The sequence below is a fragment of the Juglans microcarpa x Juglans regia genome, chromosome 5D, assembly GCF_004785595.1.
Source record: "Juglans microcarpa x Juglans regia isolate MS1-56 chromosome 5D, Jm3101_v1.0, whole genome shotgun sequence".
Taxonomy (NCBI): domain Eukaryota; kingdom Viridiplantae; phylum Streptophyta; class Magnoliopsida; order Fagales; family Juglandaceae; genus Juglans; species Juglans microcarpa x Juglans regia.
Window position 1 is genome coordinate 11,029,307 of NC_054602.1, and position 12,923 is coordinate 11,042,229.

At 36.8% G+C, this 12,923-nt stretch overlaps 2 protein-coding genes across 2 annotated transcripts; one reads left to right on the forward strand and one right to left on the reverse strand.

Moving 5' to 3' along the window:
* Positions 1-225: 225 nt before the first annotated feature.
* LOC121264659 (myosin heavy chain, striated muscle) lies at positions 226-2,455 on the forward strand. Its single transcript, XM_041167936.1, has 3 exons — positions 226-884; positions 1,250-1,686; positions 1,799-2,455. The coding sequence occupies exons 1-3, from the start codon at positions 794-796 to the stop codon at positions 2,219-2,221; spliced, it is 951 nt and encodes a 316-aa protein (XP_041023870.1). The 5' UTR covers positions 226-793; the 3' UTR covers positions 2,222-2,455.
* A 639-nt stretch (positions 2,456-3,094) lies between these two features.
* Positions 3,095-9,857, reverse strand: LOC121264657 (protein BREAST CANCER SUSCEPTIBILITY 1 homolog). Its single transcript, XM_041167933.1, has 14 exons — positions 9,739-9,857; positions 9,298-9,351; positions 9,116-9,186; positions 8,490-8,603; positions 7,389-7,852; positions 6,881-6,991; positions 5,725-6,768; positions 5,514-5,614; positions 4,896-5,082; positions 4,707-4,804; positions 4,483-4,606; positions 4,237-4,402; positions 3,951-4,069; positions 3,095-3,650 (listed from the first exon to the last, which is right to left on the reverse strand). Exons 1-14 carry the CDS (start codon positions 9,792-9,794, stop codon positions 3,315-3,317), a joined length of 3,045 nt encoding a protein of 1,014 aa, XP_041023867.1. The 5' UTR covers positions 9,795-9,857; the 3' UTR covers positions 3,095-3,314.
* Between the last annotated feature and the right edge of the window lie 3,066 nt (positions 9,858-12,923).

A 12,923-nucleotide genomic window follows, 5' to 3' on the forward strand; every position in this document is an offset into this window, starting at 1 on the left:
CAACTGGTGAAGATTCCATCATTGCCATGAATGCGGTACTGCCATGTAGGATTTGAACAGCCGACCCCTTAAAAAAGGGCAGGTTTAGCCTAGGTAGGGACAAAAATGCACATGACAAGAATACATAATTGAGTAAGATTAGATACAAGTATCAAATAGACAAATTTTATATAAATTTTTTGTAAAAATATAAATCACACGAATAAAAAATAGTTTATTTTACAATTTTTTACAAGAATTTGAGACTTGTACAAATCATTTTTCTTTTTTAATTAGAGAGATTAGTTGAACCAAAATCTCAAGTGGGTGCTAATTTAACAAGCAAACACATGATGAACTAAGTACCTAAATAAAAAGAAACTTAATTAGCAGATAAAGGGTCAGATCTAAATCCCATGCCATTAATTTTGTAACAAAAAGTCAAATGCAACGAGAACCGATAATAGAGTCAAACCGCCACCAATAATTGCGGATGATCACCACCTGACAAACCAACCCATGCATCCCAAATTCGGTCTAGCACCAACAAAACACACAATATTGTTGGCAGGAACAGATAGATCACAGAAAAATTCTCAATTTCTAAGAGACAGAAAGAGAGAGAGAGAGAGAGAGAGAGAGAGAGGAGAGTGCAAAAGCATTTCTCTTTCTTGGATCTCTCAAAGTAATGATCCATTTCTTCCATAATATCCATCATTAATTCTTCAATTTCGTCGTTAATGGTTGTTTTTAGATCACAGTTTTGTCCATCTGTTGTAGAGATCCTTTCTCCTTTATCTTCTCCTCATATACCATGAGCCGCATTCGAGCATTTTCATCTCCGGAACTTGCACCTCCCATGACAAATCATACCAAAAGCTCAGATCAAGATTATTTCTTTGAAGGTGATTGCTATATATATATGTGTGTGTGTGTGTGGGTTTTTTGTTTTCTGGGAATTCTATTTTGCAGCATTTCGAGCTAATTAAACCCATGATATGGTTGAGGACAAGTCCAAGACATGCATCACTGTTTTCTGATCCTAAATAACCAAAAAAATAATAACAAAAACAAGATATTAAGATCTGCGTGAATATTTCCATGATGGTTTGTCATGATGCCTTTTGATCTTTTTCTTCAATGATCGATCATAAAATGCATGAAACATTAGGGAATAAATTTCCCGTCCGTCCTCTTCATACAAAAAGCATAGAAATAATTTTCATTCATTATATTATATTATATGATTTCTTGATAAATATTATTATAGGTATCGCAACGAATGTTAAGCTGCTACTGAAACTAGTGCAAGATCACAATGAGGCACGGTCAAAAGAAAATGACGATCGGAAGGTGCAAAGGGTAGCTGGAATGGTGAAAATCATCGAAGATATAAAATCCAGGATTGAAAAATGTCAAACTTCTGAGAAGAAAAAGGAGTTCAGGAGGTGCAACACAGATCTTAGGCCTAATATACCAATTGACGTCAAGAAGCCCGACGAACTGGTTATCGACGAGAAAGAAAAACTGAGAAAAGAGCTGAATGCGAGCTTGGCTGCACGAAAGAGTCTTGAAGTATTGTGTTCAAGTTTGGGAAAGGAGAAGGAGATCATAGCATCAGAGCTTGCAAGAAAGGTTCAGGAAATGAATGGCATGGAGGAACTTATCAATGATCTTAAAGCGCAAAACGAAAAGTTGTCGACTAAGGTACTGTTAAATCATTGAGAAAAAAGTTTAAATTGATGAAAATAAATAAATTTAATTATTTAAATTATATCTTTCAAATTCGTAACTGGCCTCAACTCTAATACCACGTTAGGTACAAGCTTGTGCTCAAGAGCACAAGCTGGAGAGGAAGTCTGGCAAGGCAGAGACTCAAGGGGTTGCAGGCCTGCAGGAGAGAAACAAGGCTCTTTCGGTGCAACTACTCAAGTCGCTTGATGGGTATCGATCCTTGAAGAGGAAACTCAAAGAGGCAAAAGAGGAAAATGTTGGAATTCTTGCTGCAATGGAGCAAGTGGGGATGGAAGCACAAGCTGGCGTTGGCAGACTGCGCAACTTCAGGAAACGGATGGCTTCGAGGGCTGAAACACCACCACTGGATATTGAAGAGGAGATTTCAGCCCTAGAGCACATGTTTGAGGGCTTTAACATGAAGATATCAAAGCATGAGCACAAGATGAGTGAGCGTATGGATCTAAAAACTGAGGTCAATTTCAGAGAGTCTTCTGTTCTTGCATGAGAAAGAATTGAGAAGAAAGAGTAATTGACTAAAATCCAGACATGCCTAATTTGGATGTTTGGGGTTGTTTTTTCCTTTCTCTTTTCTGCTATTAGAGACGGGGAAACAAAGTTTTATTTCACCCTGGGATTACTAAAAACAGGGAAGTAGCGGTAAGGTGTCAAAGTAAAAGAGGTTGGTGGTGTTGCACATTGTTGTTAATTTGCAATTGACTAATGCAGGTTTCCAAATTAAGTTCACTGCCCTTCAAAGGTTGTGTAATTCCATGAATGTTCTTTTAGGGCTCGTTCGGATATAGAAACCATCTCACGGCTCACCTTATTTGATATCTCATCTCATCAACTTTTCTAAATTTTCACACAGAATATAACAAACAAATAAATAATTCTACTTTTTCAAATCTTAAAATAATAATAATATTAAAAAATAATATTCTAATAATATTTTATTTAATTCATTTCATCTCACTATCCAAACGAGCCATTAGGCTCATCTCTAGAACATACCCTTCAAGATCTAAAAACATTGTGGATTCATATGTCAACCATTTTTGTGGAACTGCAACACTACTAGGACAATTAGGGGTTCAGAGACAGGACACTTAATCCCGACATCCACATCCTTAGTTGCTTGGGGTCAAATTCAAGTAATTCCTAAAGAGTTAGATTTTGTATGTCTACTGCTTGAATCCATGATCATGTGTTCAGAAAAAGGGAAATATAACAGAAGGGAATGGAGCATTTAACAGAGAAACTACGAGGTAATAAAAATATAACAAAAAGGATATTCTCAAGGATTTTGGCCCTCGTCATCCGAGGTTTGATCCTTTCCAGGACTCGTTTTTCAGAAAATAAACTGGTCATAGAAACATGATTATATTTTCAACGCACTAATGGCAGCAATCAACTCAGTAATAACAGTTAGAACAATAAAACAATTTGCCCACAAATAACATTCTCACCCACTTTCTTATATGTTCTACTTTCGATTCTTCAATAACAAGGTTATGCTACAGCGTATTTGATATATATATATATATATATTCAATAAGAAATTAAACATCTACAGGGCTCCTGGAATTGGAAAAGATACATTATTCAGGAAGATTTTGTAAATTGCAGGCTGCTATGGAGTTCAACACCCATGAATTGCTTGCCAGTTTGGCTCCAGTGGAACTTGCCAGGGCATCTGCATCAGATCGGCGACGGTTGATAATTGTAGCTTTCTTGCTAGGATTACATTTATCAGGCATCTCAAGACTGTAAATTATGAAGGTTTGAACTATTGAGGCGTTGGGGTCCTCTGTAATAGGTTTTCTATGAAGAATTGTTCCTCCAGCAGCAACTACAAGGTCTTGTAGGTACCCCTTATATGAAGGTGTAAAATCTCCCATGAAATAGAACTTACACCCATTGAAAAGCTTTGGTTGCTGCACATTAAAAAAAAAAAAAGTGTTTTTCAATAAAAGATGCAAGTTCACATGTTTGCACACGACTGCGCATCTGCTTGTGCAAACATAGGCGCCTTCATTCTATAGATTAGATTCACATGTATTCATTTACGAAATTTATGAACATTATAAGAGCTACTTTAGATGACTCATAATTATAGTATGCTTATATAGTGTTAATTTATGAAAAACCCATATCAGTAGTACATCTTCCAGAAGAGTGTCAAAGCAGCTACTAATGATTTAAGGCCACTATGATTGAAGGCAAGAGTAACAAACCTTGTTCAGCAATCTTAGCCTTCCAAGTCGAGGGCCATCCCTGATCCCATGAATGTCGACACTAATTTCATAAGGCTCCTCATCGACTAGTTGCATGACCTTCATACAGGCCCTGATCCCTGAACATACACACAAGGAAAGATATACATGGATGTATAGATAGGATGTCTTATGCAGATAGCTCTAAACGTATTATGCATTTAATCTCTGAAAAAAATAAAAAAGCTAAATTTTGAGGAAATGCATTCTGAATGAAAGTTACAGTAATTAACTAAAAGATGCTTACATTCGATGCTAAGTATCCACTTTCCCTCCAAGATACCCATCAATATTTTGAGGGTTCTCCTGCATGCCCCATTTTCATCTGTAGATCCAATTACATGGGTGACACTTGAATCCCACTTTTTCAAAACAGTAACTCCAGATAATCTCTCAAAATCAGAAACAATCTCCTGTAGTATCAGCAGAATAATGAAAATCAGATTTCTTTCAAGAAAAGAACAAATTGAGGTCTGTCAGTAGATTATTTTACCCAGTCAGGAGTTGTGAGAGCTGAACAGCAGAGAACCAATTTCTTTGAAGAGACACAAAAATTGCAATTCCTACTGGTACTGATTTCATGTTTACTAGCAACACAATCACGTTGAGATAATTTCCTGAAAAGAAAGGCGAGACAGAACGGGCACAAAATAAGTTTGTGTTGGAGAAACGCTCGTGTTGAAAACCTTAGAACTTAAAGGGAAAAGGTCAACATACTGTTTAGGAGTACATTTCTTCCTCCTCTCTTGAGATCCAGGGCTTTCACTGGGCAACTTAGAGGAGAGATGAAGAGGGCATAACATGACAAAGTTATCCTGATTCAAGAGATAAAGAGAATAAAATTTTTTGAATTGAAGACATGTAGTACGAAGTTTTAGATAGCTCATGGCTCTCTCTATCACTTACAGTATCCCATCGACATTGAGGGATAAACTTTGCACAGGGCACATGAAAACTTTTGCGACAACTCTTCTCGTAGCACCCAAGTGCTGCGCCCTTATTTCCACAGCAACAACATTTGATTCTCCGACTTCTAGTTAATTCAGCTTCAAGATTAATTGCAATATTATCTTCGAAATAGACATTAGGGGCCCTGCACGTATAGTTTTGAATACCTTGAATGGGAACACCATATTAAATTCACAAATATTTGAAATTAAACTTGATAACCAAGTTTTCCAAAGTTGATCCAACCCTAATGCTTCTCATCACTGTAAAAACTCAATAGTCATTGATTACACGATCCTTTTTCTTTAACTTTTTTGAATCACATATTGCTAGAATCAAGTAAAATGTAAATGTAAACACTTGAAATAGCTTATCCGGTCCGAAAACAACCAAAGTTTTTAACAAACATCTATTAACCAAGAAGTTTCAAGAGCTCTTTTGGAATTTTTAATAATATCAAAAGCAAGAAAAGGTAAACAATTTTTTCCAAAAAATAACAAAAAAGATAGCAGGATGAAAACAGGGAAATATAGCAATTTGAAATCAATTATTTTTCCTGATGAGAAGGTTTTTTACCATTCAGTGCAATTCCTGTGCACATGTATGACCTTGAATCCTCCATTGTGATCTGCGGCAGCGGGCCTACCATTATAGTAGTGGACCATTTCTCCTGATGCCTGCATTTGGTTTTGGAAATAAAGTGCTGGTTGTTAATCCAAACATATTAAAGTTTGAGGAAAAGAGAATCATGTGAACCAAAAAAAAAGTCAAAGGTACTTAGAGATACCTCTGATTCTTCCGAAGAAAGACAGAAAGCACATTGAAACTTATAACTAATGGTCTCACATTTCTGTAAGACAACTTCATTTATCGGAGAAGGAAGCCTCGGCACGACAGATGTATCATCCTGAACTTTGAAATCAGATTTGCCCTGAATCTTTTCATTGAGTTGGGTTTCGCATGGAGGAACACTAGTAGGACTCTCTCGGATGTCATGTACCAAGTCATCCTTCCAGATACTATCAGAAACTTTCAACTTATTCTTACTTCTGAGTTCTCGATCAGATGACTTAGTTTCTTTTGCATGTTTGCTCGGTTTGTGGGTGTAATCAGAGGCTTCCTTATTTTCAGCCATAGGCATAGATAAGGGAGCTAACGTGGGGATAGCATCCTCAGTTTTTCGTTTTCGTATACTAGGTACTTCTTCAAGCATGGTGTCCTTCACAGAATCCAGCTTTCGTTTCCCTGATCTTACCGAGCAATTGATCTTCTTTGGCCTTTTTCCATCCTTCTTCAAGGTATAGCCTTCATCATTGCCTTCTTTTTTCCCAAATGAGGGAGATGTCTCAGTTACCACATTTTCATGACTGAGAGTTTCTGTTTCCAAAGAGACGGTATGAGCATTTTCAGGTGTTGGTTTAGTTGCACTGGTGCCATAACCAATCTTCTTTCCCCGTATGATAGTCTTACCCACACTTTCATTATTGTAAGAAACTTGTTCTTGGATAAAATTTTCTGATGCTTCATTTAAATCGACATAAATTCCAAAATCTGAATCTGTTTGTCTCTTAGCACACTTTTGGGCTCTTTCACTTGCCTTCCTGATTCTACCACTCTTGTTAGATTTATTACCCCCAATTATATTATTATTACGACCTTCAGTTCTGCAAGTGGCCCCATTGGGCAGGACCATATCTCCAGTACCACTTCCTTGTTTAGAATTTCGGCGTTTTGAATTTTCAGATCTTAGGTCATCATTTCTTGTCACACCCTGTAAACCTGCTTCTAATTCTCTCTCTTGAATCCTGTTGATCTCTTCCACATTTGCAACCTAGATTTCATTTACATTCTAGTAAAATAAACCCAAATCACTCGAGCAAGATAACTCATGAAAGAAAGCAAATGTAGGTGAAATGCAGTTCGGCAATTGATGATATCAATACCTGTCTCTTGAAGGGACTTGAACAAAGTTCAGGAGAGCAAGGTCTTTGTGTCCATTCAAACATCTCACTATCAAAATCTGCAACATGGGAGCACTTACCATGCAATCCCCCCTAATAATTTTTACAAAACATCAGAAAACAAAAAAATGGCATCAAACAATCAAATCAAATACAATACATGGAAGTAACCTTTATAAACAACAAATAATTGATCAAGTCAACCAGTTTTAGTTTAGAATCTGTGACAGGGATGGCAAAACTCCAATAGTTTCACTAGAAATTGGAGGAAGGTCAACCAGGCTAAATGCAATGGGAGAAACTTGTCGCTTAGTTTAGTACTAAATGCAGTCAACCTACCTGAACGGGTTTTATACAAATTCAGAACCAGTCAATTGAGATTTTATTAGACACATAACAAGCACCAATAATAAAATACCAAGTCAGTTAAAATATTTCTGACGATTTCACAATATCTCCCAAGCTTGAAATGAACTAACTATGCACTCACAGTTGGGGTCAAATTAGGAGGGTATTCATCATCTGAGTCCTTGATATCACTGAAGGCAGGAACATTTACAGGTGGCATATCCATGAGCAGATCCTCATCAGTTTGCTGAGTTGACTTTTCTACATCTTCCTCCTCCCTCAACCAAAAGAAAGGTGAAAGCATCGGTTCTCCCTTTTCACTCAGAGCAGGCTTCTTTAAAATGGTTGGACTACCTCTAGGTTCTTCCTTGGCAAATTCACACAATTCACCTTCAAACTGTGCAAGCCTTGTTGGGGTTTCTGAAAAAGGGCGTTTTGGCACCTGAACCCTCTTCTTGGCTGGAAATGAAGGTTTTGCAGTATTTTTTGTGTTGGCCTTAAATGCTTTTCCTTTCAAGTTTTTTTGTTTCTTTGTTCTGTCCTGAGAATTTCCACCTGTATCATATTCACCCTGGTTATCATCACCCCCAGCTTGCTTCTCTCCATCTGGAGCACAAGGCAATGATATAAAAATTCACAAGCACGTTAATTGAATTGAATATAAAAACCTACGAAAATAAAACAGCTACACCACTTGAAAATGGATGCATTAGTTATAACTGACATCTGACTTGTATAGTAAAAGACAGTAAACAAATGTTGGGACTAGTATGCAAGGCAAATGGGTACATAAATCTCAAAGTCTTCCTTTTGTGAAAATAAAACTTAATTAAATCTTCTATTATATTAGTACCTTTCAATTTCCAATGCTTTTTTATATGTAAATAAAACTCTTACACCCCTATGTAATTGAATAAAAAAATCTGCCTCTCTCCCATTTATTTATGAACGGAGATGTGATTTGGTCCAAATAGTGTGAGAGAACTATAACAGTCTCATAGCTGACAATAATGACAAAACGCGTAGGATTAATCCAACAACTTGTCATGTCATGAGAAAAAGACTGACTAAGAAACATATTTCAAAAAGGTAGATAGACGAGTGTTATTTATGGTGATTGATAGCCAACATGCATGAAAAATTTAATGCATAGTGCATAAGCATCTAGATGAGTGAATGCTTTTCAAGTCCTATAACTAATTAATAAGCTGGGTGATTCCTACATATAGTTTGCACTGCTCACCTGACAATTTAGTCGAAGATGTATTTTGAGTGACAAAAATATTGATTCCGGAAGCAACTTCCATACTTTTGTAAACGCTCACCAGGTTATCCATGTGAGGAGCAGGCCGAACCTCTACAGTAATAATCAATCAGTAAGCATTAAACATAAATACAAAACGAACTCAGTGATGTTTGAAATTTGTTAAGATGTAAAATAAATAATAAAATTTTCTTCTTCCCATCAATTTAAACTTTTGGGACAAGTAGTGATTTCATATAATATCAGAGCAGAAGTCTTAAGTTCAAACCCTGATTCTATACTCTACCTTATTTAATTAAATATTTCACGTGTTGGATTATTCATTAAGAGAGAGTCTGACCCACACGTGAGGGGTGTTAAGATATAAAATAAATAATAAAATCTATATATTTTCTTCAACTTAAACTTTTGAAACAAATGATGATTTCACAAAAAAATGTCATTTATCTTTAAGAATTAGATATATCAATTTGTTTTTACTGTGATATCAAACCTCTTCAGAATAGTTGAAACAACTTTTGTCATTTACTTTTATCAAGTGGGAAAATATTAATGGACCCATTTGAAAACAATTAGATGAGGAAAACTTTTCAAAGGTGACACACCTCTACGCCGATACGGCACTTTACAAACTGGACAAGCACAGCCCGATTTCATTGATTTCACGATACATGAGCTGGAAACAAGCAGAAAAATATTAGTTCCAGTTTTTCCAAATTCTGATTACCAAGAAATGACACAAATAACAAAGGAATTGTACTAGATATGAGAAAAAAAAGGAGCTTACTTGCAGAATACATGATTGCACGTAAGAGAAACCGCAGAGCACAGAAGACTCAAGCTACAAGATAAGCAGAAGACAATTTAGCCCATTGACCCCCATAATGAGATTTCCGTCAACCCTAGTATTATATTTTTTGCTAAAAACCCAGAGTAATTCTTATCAAGCACACTACACTAATGTATCGCACAAAAGCTTAGCGATGCGGCGTTTGAGATCAGCTCTGGTTTTAAAAATCAGAATATGGAATCAAACCAGTTGTTAAGACAACGAATAACAACTAAGGTCTGTTTGGCTGCTGAGAATATATTTAACCTTTAGTTTCCATCAATAAAAGAGAACAAAGAATTCAATAAGAATGTGAATCTTGTTGATCCAAAAGCAACAATTTAAGCATCACAGAGAGCAACTTTTAAATTTTCAGTAAAAGGAAAACAGAGCATATACCAAATGGGGCACTTGAGTTCTCTGCCCATCCTCTCCAGGTCGTTCTCATGACCCATTTTCTCTCCTCTGAGTCCGATTAGAGAGAGAAGAGGCAGAGTGTTAGAATGGGAAATAGAGAAATATTAGATGTGGGGGCGGGGGGGGAGCTTTTCTAAATCTCGCGATTTCTTTTGAATTTTTTCTGACCCGCCAATCTCAATCAGAATTGGCGCCGCCGGTGGGAAAAAATAGAGATAGAATTACGGGATTACCCTTTAATTATGATTTTGCAAATTCTGCTGTTCGGCTCAAAAGAGCCAACCCATACCATTTTAGCCATTTTTTTTTTCTTTTTTGGTTGTCTATCATCCTGATGTGATTAAGGTTATCTAAAAGGTGATTATTTGTAAATAATAATAAAAATAATAATAAACTATTTATAAATAGTAATAAAATAGTCTAATCTAACTATCATCCCTATTTGCAGTAAGTTCATAGAATGGATCACCATAGATTGCCATCCCACAATAATAAGTGGTTAAGTTTTGCAATTTTGCATTCATATGATCTTTGTTTCACATGAATTAATTGATATCCAGTATCTATTGTAAGGAGATTTTTCCTTCTTTGTTTTCGCGAGCTTGAGAACAACAACTAAGAGAATAAGAACTATGGGTAGGCTTCTCTGGATGCAACCTGCATGAGGGAACGTGCTATAGGAGATGCGACTCATTTACCTGGAGACCCCTCGAGTAGTGTCAACCCTTGAGTGATTGTTCATGTAATGGGCATAATGTACGATGAACCTTCGATCCTCTAACATGAAGGGTATCAACGAACCATTAAGGATGCTAGCGGGGTGAGAAAAATTAAAAACCATGTCGCATTAATGGTACCACTACTCGAGCTACACGCCACATTAATTACGCCGTCGTAGAGCCATGTCTCATTAAATGACTTTGATAAAAGAAACAATACGAATGACACATACTCCATGAGGGCAGACACGACCTGTCTCCCAGACTTATGGTATAAGTAGCAAGTCTCAGATACGAGAAAACCTTCTTTGATCCATAGACTATTTCACTTATTTACAAACTTCCAAGAGAATTTACTAATTTTAGCATTGGAAACTCCCAGGCTCCAAGGTTGTTCTCTCCTAGTTGTCTCCATTCCTATCTTTTGTAAGCTCAAATTCTGAAAATTTGAATTGCTGGAACCTGATTCGAAGGTGTGCAATACACAACGTTAACATTTACCATCTCCATAAATTATAAGTAATGTTTACGACAAGGATAACATAACAAAGCAAAATGAAAAGAGGTGTTTTGGAATCCTTTACATTTTCACTACGATGATTTTACAGTATATAGGTCGCTTGATATAGACCTTAGTACATATTGTGTGTAATATGAAAAATGAAATAAATGATTACAATTCAGTTACACCAGCTGTCCAAATAACCGAATACAAGATCAAGAAAATATTCTTGAAGCTTCTGCTACTGAGATGGATTGTCTAGATCACTAGCTAAGTCATATTGCTTGTGTGGTGCACCTGTGTAGCTTGTGTTAGTATGCCCCCTCGAGTCCACTGGGTATCACCACAATGAGACTCATCCTTAGTGTGGTAAATCTGTCTGCAACTAAAAGTTTGGTGAATATATCAGCCAATTGGTCTTTGCTACTGTAAAAAGAGACCCAAAGTGTTTTTGTAGCTACCTTATCTCTTACAAAGTGAAAGTTAATATCCATGTGCGATAGTGATACACTGGGTTGGCAGTTAGATACGTTGCACCCGGAATATCACACCATAAAATAGGAGAATGAGACAGTGAAAAATCAAATTATTTAATAAGAGTTTGCAACTAGATTAAGTCAGTAGTAGCATTTGCTAACGATTTGTATTTGGCCTCAGTGCTTAATCAGGCCACTGTGTGCCGTTTACGATAGCTCCACGAAATAAGATGACGTCCTAAAAAGATGCAAAAGCTTCATATGGATTGTCTATCTCTGGACAGCTAGCCCAGTTTGCATCCAAGTAAGCATGAAGGGAGAAATTTGATTGGTATGGGAAGAAAAAACCATGGTTTATGGACTATTTAAGGTAATGAAGGATACGTTTAACTGATATCTAGTTGTTGAGCTTGGGTTGATGCATTAATTGATATATTTTGTTCGCTGAGAATGAGATGTCTGGTCTGGTCAATGAGAGGTATTGCAAGCTGCCGACTACACTTCAAAAAAGCATGACATTACCAAAGGAGGGGGAATCAAATTTTGATAATTTGGTGGAGGTTGACATCGGTGAGGAGATGGGATTAGCTTCAAGCATGTTGGTTTTTCTTAGGATGTCATTGATGTATTTTTTTTTTTTTTTTTGTAGACATGAGAATTCCATCAGACACATAATTAAGCTCTAACTAAAGAAAATATAATAGACATCCTAAATCAGTGACTGGAAAAACTTATCTAAGATCAGTTATCAGAGTATCAATAGCTGTTGAGGAGGAAGAAGTGATTACCATGTCTTCCACGTAGACGAGAATGAAGATGTAAAGGCCATTTTTGTGGATGATAAATAGTGAGGGATCTCCCTGTGAAGCTGAAAAATCAGAACTCAGCTGTGTGAACCACGCACAAGGTGACTGGTTAAGGCCGTAAATGGCTTTGTTGAGCTTGCACACAAAGTCAGGTTGGTGTGAGTCAACAAATCCTGGAGGCTATTGCATGAACACGATCTCAGTGAGGTCGCCATGGAGAAATGCATTATTGATGTTGATTTGTCATAGTGGCCAACCATGAGAAATTGCAATTAAAAGAACCAACCGAATTGTAGATGGCTTGACTACATGACTAAACGTTTCCGTGTAATAAACTCCAAGTTGTTGGTGAAATCCCTTTGCAACGAGCCATGCCTTCCGATAGAGCCGTTGGCACATAATTTGGTCCTGAAGACCCAACTGCAATCAACAAGGTTAGGAGCACAATAAGGTGGAACCAGTGTCCACGTATTAGTCTTAACGAGAACATCGAACTCATGAGACATGGCTTTGCGTCATTCAATGAATTTTGAAGCTACAATGAAGGACGATGGTTCATTGGGAACAATTGCAATGGAGATGAGGTAGTGGAAAGTTGTGTATGGAACTGTGCCATCAGTAAATTGATGAGGCTTTGATGAATTTGTGTGAGACCGAGTTATGA

Excerpts from the sequence above, each read along its gene's own strand:
- LOC121264657 (XM_041167933.1), bottom strand. The coding sequence starts at position 9,794 with ATGGGTCATGAGAACGACCTGGAGAGGATGGGCAGAGAACTCAAGTGC. Across the intron at positions 9,352-9,738 it reads GAACTCAAGTGCCCCATTTG|CTTGAGTCTTCTGTGCTCTG; the intron begins GTATATGCTCTG and ends CTTATCTTGTAG. Across the intron at positions 8,604-9,115 it reads AGTGCCGTATCGGCGTAGAG|AGGTTCGGCCTGCTCCTCAC; the intron begins GTGTGTCACCTT and ends TTATTACTGTAG.
- LOC121264659 (XM_041167936.1), top strand. The coding sequence starts at position 794 with ATGAGCCGCATTCGAGCATTTTCATCTCCGGAACTTGCACCTCCCATG. Across the intron at positions 885-1,249 it reads TCAAGATTATTTCTTTGAAG|GTATCGCAACGAATGTTAAG; the intron begins GTGATTGCTATA and ends ATATTATTATAG. Across the intron at positions 1,687-1,798 it reads ACGAAAAGTTGTCGACTAAG|GTACAAGCTTGTGCTCAAGA; the intron begins GTACTGTTAAAT and ends ATACCACGTTAG.